The sequence below is a fragment of the Papilio xuthus genome, unplaced genomic scaffold (assembly GCF_000836235.2).
Source record: "Papilio xuthus unplaced genomic scaffold, Pxut_1.1 DF829129.1, whole genome shotgun sequence".
In the NCBI taxonomy this organism is placed as follows: Eukaryota; Metazoa; Arthropoda; class Insecta; order Lepidoptera; family Papilionidae; genus Papilio; species Papilio xuthus.
In genome coordinates, this window is record NW_013529520.1 from 347,422 (window position 1) to 354,599 (window position 7,178).

At 40.1% G+C, this 7,178-nt stretch overlaps 1 protein-coding gene across 1 annotated transcript; it reads left to right on the plus strand.

Annotated features, from left to right (window-relative positions):
- Positions 1 to 1,763: 1,763 nt before the first annotated feature.
- Positions 1,764 to 5,803, plus strand: elB (zinc finger protein elbow B). Its single transcript, XM_013316556.1, has 2 exons — positions 1,764 to 2,071; positions 3,772 to 5,803. The coding sequence occupies exons 1-2, from the start codon at positions 2,012 to 2,014 to the stop codon at positions 4,960 to 4,962; spliced, it is 1,251 nt and encodes a 416-aa protein (XP_013172010.1). The 5' UTR covers positions 1,764 to 2,011; the 3' UTR covers positions 4,963 to 5,803.
- The last annotated feature ends 1,375 nt before the right edge of the window (positions 5,804 to 7,178 follow it).

Consider the following 7,178-nt stretch of genomic DNA (forward strand, 5'->3'; position numbering starts at 1 on the left):
GAAGTATATAGAAATCAGTAACGTGGGAAACGTTACTGATTTCTCAGGTTATATACTGGTGGGATGGTGGCAACCCTAACCGCGCGTCTTGTCGGCGTTTATTACATTGATTGTTGCCGGCGTGACGCGGCGTCCGCCTGCCCTGTCAGCTCCCACGCCGCGCCGCTCCGGATTCGACAAGTCACCTTCGATTACTGAACTCAACAACGTTTTGTTCTTATTTGACCATAAGGCAATGTATTTAGGATGTGATTAGTTTTTGTTAGAAACTATTAAACAGCTTAGCACACGGAACTAGATACCAGTAACCTGATGGAGAGTTAGGCAGAAGGCTGGAAATCAAATGACATGTCTCAGTGGTCAAATCTTGTACAACTGTTTGAATATATTGATGTTTGATGTTTTTGTTTGATGCCATGTTTAGTTCCAAGCATTTTTTAAATAATAAAAGTGAAATCCAAATGTGATTACATTATAAAACTTTGAATGGAGCTAACAAAAGCTGTCGGGTGGATTACATAGTTACAATGACTGTGGCGTTTTGTTCGCAGCTAAACAAACAATGAAGAGACAGTTTTCACCCCACCGCACCGCCGGTGGTCCGAACCAATCACCACAATAGTAATCACTTAACACCAAACTAAAACTAATCTTTTATTTTTTTACGACTTAAATTATTTTACAATCTTTTACGTTTTCTTTGACTTTGGTCATTTGTACAAGTTGCTAAAGGTTTTTATGATGGCAGTTTGTAATGAGTTTTTCCATAGTTTCCTTTCAAACATGAAAAGGTAAAGCAATATAGTTAACCACTTTACTGACTACATATTATGTTGTTTCCATCCGATACATAATTTACAAACTTAACGACAATAGACCCATACAGATATAGGAAGTGTTATGTATTAGAGGATTTCTTTGATAAGGGTAAACAAGACCCGATAGAAAATTGACCTGAAGTAGCTATTTACTTCTACAATTTCGTTAGCAAAATTATAGGTAAAAAGTATATTATAAAATTTCCTAAACCTACTTAGAGTAATAACTAAAAGAAGGTATTGAAAATTAGAATTAGGCCAGAAAAGGCTAAAACATTAATCATGAAATCTATAAATAATTTTTAATTCCTATACCAGAGAAACTTGAATATTACTTTCTGCTCCAATTTGTAAGATTTTTTTAATTCCCGTAGTCGGTAATAATACAGTCTCAATACCAAGTTGTGTATTTTTTAAGTTTATTATTATCGTTCATAAAATTAACATTCATAACATAAAATGTACTTGAAGCCTTAATAAATCTCTTTAAAAGGAAACATGTAAAGTTATAAATATTCCAAAAAACTTGATTAATAACTGACGATAAGAACATGAAGAGGTTGCCGTCGTTGTCTCAACGGAAAACATTTTGACAGTGGCTGGATTTAAATGCACTCAGATAGCGATCTCGAGATGTCCGCATCTCAGCGTGACGCAGTTTTTACACGCCGCTCAAAAGTCAACATCGTGCGCCATCAAAAGCGCGCAGATGACGATCAAACTAAATTATTACCGAGCAGCCGTTTACCCGCTCGGCGGCTATTCAATTTCCCCGCCATGCATCTTTGTCGTGGCATCGTCTTTGACTGTGCTGCATGTTTCATATAATCTTTTCATCAAAACGCGGAAAGCGCTCTAGCAATTTTTCTCGCGCGAGAGAGAGAGCGACAAACGGGGTGTCAAGCGGCGGTGGGGATAAGACGGCTAAGCTCCCGCAAAGTACACACAATGCAAAAATGGCGAGGCGACGAGTGACAGCGCTCTGACAGGCGCGGGGGGACGGGGCATTCCGACACGACGGGATTCAGTCCTCCGCCGTCAGTCGTGCGAGTCGCACGCGTCGCTACACTTTGTGCCTGTGACTTGTGGATTATGTGCTGACAACGGAGTATTCATTTCGTGAAGTGCTGCAATTATTTTTGTGAGTGAAGAAATTATCAAAGCTGGAAAAGGATACCGTCTTGTGGAGCAATATGCTCACGTCTAGTAACCAGTACTTGCGACCGGATTACCTGTCGCCGCTGCCCACCACGGTACGTTTGTAGACAGCTTTATTTACTTTTTTTGACAGGTGTATTAAATCGTTGACAATCTCCGAACTTGTTCAATATCTTTTTGAATTATTTAGTAACAATCAAGATCCTAACTTTCCTGCAATGTAAAAAAATCTACTTCCTAAATTAACATTTTATGACAAGCAATTAAAAATCGGTTACATTTTTTTGAATTTATTACTAATTTTCTCTTAAGTGCTACTAAAAACTATATAACTTTATTGAGATCTCTCAAACATAATTATTACAAACTGTCTATGAACAATAAACTTTAGCAAATTGACCAATAACATTAAGTTTTCGATAGAAAATGATAAATATCGAAGTAACATCACGAGAGGAAGTAAAAAAAAACTAGTATTGATAATAATTATAGAAATTTACTTACCGTTTTATTAAAAACATGAAGAACATACTATGAAAACAATATTTAGTAAAAAAAAAGAAAATCTAATTGGAGTATGTTGTGTAAAAAACAATAACCAACAAGGTAAATATGTAGCGTGTTGCCCAGTCTAACTTCTAATAAATCGATTGTTCTTAATATTCATAAACTTAGCAAAAACACATATCAATCAAAGGAATCGAAAAACGGATGTCGTTTTAATAAATGCCTAAGAATAAATTTTACAAGAACAAAATATAATGTTGTTCGCTAAATTAGATCTTTATTTTTATAAGCAATAAACCATTTCTGGCTTAAGGCAGGGATTCCCAAACTTTTTTTTGTAAACTCCTTACAAAATGTTATTGTTTTCGATGAACCATGTCTGTTGTGACATTTCTTCAAGTTATGAATCATTATCTTTACCATGGTAAACCCCAAACAGCTATTCCGTGGACCTTATAGACAATACTTTTATTCGTATGATTATTAACGTCAATCAAAACAAAAAAAACATAACTGTTTTAAATGCAAGTTCGTAATTGAATATAAATTTTTGATGTGCCGTAAAATTAATATTAACAATTTACGTAAACGTATATTTAAAGATTATATTTGTTGTTTTAATTTTTTTACATTCTCATGTAAATAATTATCTCGATTTAATTGTTCAAGGATTTAAACTGGAGCTAAAAACATTCATTGCAATAATTCATTGTGGTTCATAAGTTTTGTCAGAACGAAATGAAAATGTTGGCCGTAAATATCGCAACTTGTTATTCGTTTTAAGCTTATCATTATTTTATTTTTTTCAATGCTTCTTAGCATTTGCAGCATTTGTCATAATTACGTCAAAAAAATATAATTACAAAAGAAGCATTTATTTAACTTCCTTAATGTTTTCTTTGTAAAAAGACTGTATGCGAATGTGCGAAAGTTAAATTTTTGAAACCAAAATCAGCAAATTTACACTGAGCATAAAATATTCCCCCGAATGTTCATTGAGGCAGTAACGCCACTCCCGCGATAATAGAGTTGACAGCGCGCCACAAGTTCAGGCGCGCCGCAAATTCAGCGGCACAAATTGCCCTTTTCACTGGGAGATTACATCATGCGGGAGCCGAGTGAAATGTCAAGCGGAGCCGACGGCTGCCAGACGCGCGGATAATGGCGCGTCGGCCGCGTGATTGGACTCCCCCGGCCCCGGCACCTCGCCACCCCGCGCTCCCTTTGTGTGCCCGTCACTCGCAACCTCGACCCGACGTTTCATTTCATAAACCTCTCTTTGTTGCAGCTCGACGCGAAAAAGAGCCCGCTGGCGCTTTTAGCGCAGACCTGCAGCGCCATCGGCGCCGATACGCCCAACCCCAAACTGATCTCCGCCGCGGAAAAAGCCAGCAAGAAGTACGAAGACAAAACGACCATCCACATGGATAACAAACCCAGTTTCAAGCCTTATGAGTCGTGCCTGACGAGAGAAAAGACTAGGACGCCGGAGGACAGGTCCTCGGCCAACGCACACTCAAAGACGCCTCTCTCATCTAAAGGGAGCACCTCGACAACTCCAGTTCAGGCCCGTTGTAGTAGCAACCAGAGTTCCTCGTCGCAGCGTACGTCACCGCCCGCCCACCGTAAAACACCATCGGAAAAATCGGAGGAACGGTCCAGCCCTCTCCATTCCCCGATTCCTCCAAAATCTAATTCAGAACTGACCAGCTCGGCGTCTAAGTTACCATACATACCGACGTCGTTGACGTCCAGTGCCGATACCAAAGAATCCTCGAGCTTCAAGCCTAGTAGTATACCGGTTACATCCTCGGCCTTCCTCGGCGGATTAACACCAAGCGGCTTCCCGCTTCCAATGGATTTAATGACGAGCAGTTTGATGGCGGCACAACACCACGCGTTAAAGAACGGTCTTAATCCATACCTCGCCTATGCCAGAATGAAGGCCCCCGGAGGCGATCTCATCTGCAGAGACCCGTATTGCACAGGCTGCTCTTTAAGTTCACATTTGCTCAAATCCGCTGTATGTCCCGCCGGCTGCGCACAATGTGACCATGCCAAGACACCGTTCCCGCTACCGAGCGGTCACCCCGCCGCCGCAGCGTACGCCCATGCTCAGCTGGCGGCGCTGGCGGCCGCGTCGCAGCTGCCCTTTGTATGCAGCTGGATGGCGGGCGACTCAGCCTACTGTGGGAAACGATTCGGGACCTCGGAGGAGCTGCTACAACACTTGAGATCCCACACGGCGAGCGGGGAGTCCAGCCCCAGTCTATCGATGCTGAGCGCGACGCACCCCCTGCTGCAGCGCACATACCCTACGCCGCCTCTGTCGCCGCTTACGCCACGGTTCCACCCGTACAGCAAGCCCTCGCACCTGGTGTCCTCGCCGCCGCTGCCCTTCCCACTGCCGCCGCACCCGTCGCTGGCGGCCTACTTCCCCTCCTACCCGTTGTTCGGCCCGCGACCACTGCACCCGTGAGGACCATCGGCGCTCCACGCACACAAGAAGGGGGGCGCCGATCGCTAACGCCCATTCGTAAACGGACAATCGGAACGGAGGAAGTGTAAATATAGGTTAGTGTTCTTCCGGTTTCTAGTCGGCTCATATCATCGTCGGACGCGAAGGCCCAGTGGCCACACCAGCTGTGATCTCTAACTCGTAATATTCGTTATAGTTTAGTGCATCGGACTCCGCGAGGACTCCGCTCTCTCTTCTCGCCGCTGCCGCCGCCGCTCCTCGCTGCGGACGCGGTCTATACTTGAATAGTTTGAATAACGAAATATCTATGTACCAAATCAATAGATGTAATTTAAATAGTTTTTTAGTTGTTGCGACTAATTATTGAGGATTGTTAATTAATTGATTGTGTTTTGTATTTCTATGTAATCGATGTATTTCGAAAAATACCTGATGACACTGATCACATATCTCTGCAACTTAAAGTTAAGGAATAGTATGCGTTAAAATAATTATTGTAAAATATAAATGTTACCGCAAATCAATGTCCCGGTTATTTGTGTAGCCACTTTCAACTTAACTGATAAGATTTGAACACACTTTATTTAGTGAGTTACATTTGATCGCTTGCTGTACCGGCACTCTGTTTTTGTCTGACATCAAATGATAAATAGCTGTAATAGTATCGATGTTGAACACATATAAATTGTATCTGCAGACAGGAGCTCGCAATTGCGTGTAGTAGATTCATACAAAAAACACTACACTGTGAGTTCTTGCAATCGATATCGTTGACATAAAGATTTGTTGTTATAAACGAATATAAAATTTTAAAAAATATACGTAAATATTTAATTCGAAACTCTCGTTTTAATTCCTACCAAACTAACCAGCATACTATGAACTATGAGATAATTAATCTTGTAAAAAATGTTGACAATGTAGAATACACCTTTACAATAGAAACAAATGAGCAGCTCAAATGACTCTTTCATTAAGTGTACGTTACAAAACAAAATACCAAAATACAAATTGTAATCTATTTCGTTAATCTCAGCGCCTGCCAGCCGTTCATTTGAATATGCAGAGGCGTCAGCAGATCCGGCGATAGCTTTCACAAAGTATCGGCCTCGCCGGCGGATTGCGATCGCAAATCATTTTTCTCTGCAACTCCGTGTGACTCAACTCCGCGAGCGTCCGTAATTAGGACCGTTGCGGCTTCCACAACAATAAATTATAAGCAATTTATCTGTCCGTCTGTCGCCATACATCACGCTCCGCGGTGCATTTACTAGCGTTGAAATATTATGACCGATGTTAGGCTAGACGCGCCATTTGTTGACGCCTCCGGCCGCCACCGCGCCTGCCGCACAGCCGCACAACGCTGCAACCCTATCATCTTTCAAATTAATGTTACAATCGCCGCAACGACAATGAGTTATTCATGAACTGTACATATAACATGTTACAATGGAATGCAATAAATCGCGTAACACTAATCTGGCGTCGACTCAATTGTATACTTTATGTTGAGTAATTCTAGCTCTCATGTATTACTTAGCTCTTATCTCGGCTTCTATCTGTCGTAACATTTATGGCGTTGTGATTAATTTTATAGTAATGAACGGCTATTGCGTTCTATTTCCTTACTTAGTTGCGATTAAGTTAAATAAATTGCCTTCATATTTCATTATGCACATTACTTCGTTATTACAAATAAAAAAGGGACATCAAATAATTTATATTTAAAGGATATCTTTAAATATACTTTTCATTTAAGTGTTAAACTTTTATATTCGTATCGTAGATATTGAAGTGTTCTGCATGACATTTTGTTGTAACTTTTCTCTCGTCTGTCGGACTCAATCATTAAGAATCAATTTATTACTTAGTTCTCTTGAATATTAAATTAAAAATATATAATTAAAGTGCCAGTGTCCTAACAATCGTGAGCATATGTCGTAATAATTCAATTTTAATGTGACTGCGTAATTACGATGTGTAACTATTGTATATTACCCAACGTATCAAGTAAGTAAATTAATTTATGTATTATTATTTGTCTAAACTGTTTTGCGAAATTAATTTCCTTGCCAACGCCTAAACTAGACATATTATGTATATGAAAATCATAATTACAGAAAATCCATCATTGGTATATGAATGCAAAAAACTTCATAAACGTTGTAAAAATTATATCTAATTACATTAGCAACAATTACGTATGTAAATACATA

Excerpts from the sequence above, each read along its gene's own strand:
- elB (XM_013316556.1), top strand. The coding sequence starts at position 2,012 with ATGCTCACGTCTAGTAACCAGTACTTGCGACCGGATTACCTGTCGCCG. Across the intron at positions 2,072-3,771 it reads TGTCGCCGCTGCCCACCACG|CTCGACGCGAAAAAGAGCCC; the intron begins GTACGTTTGTAG and ends TCTTTGTTGCAG.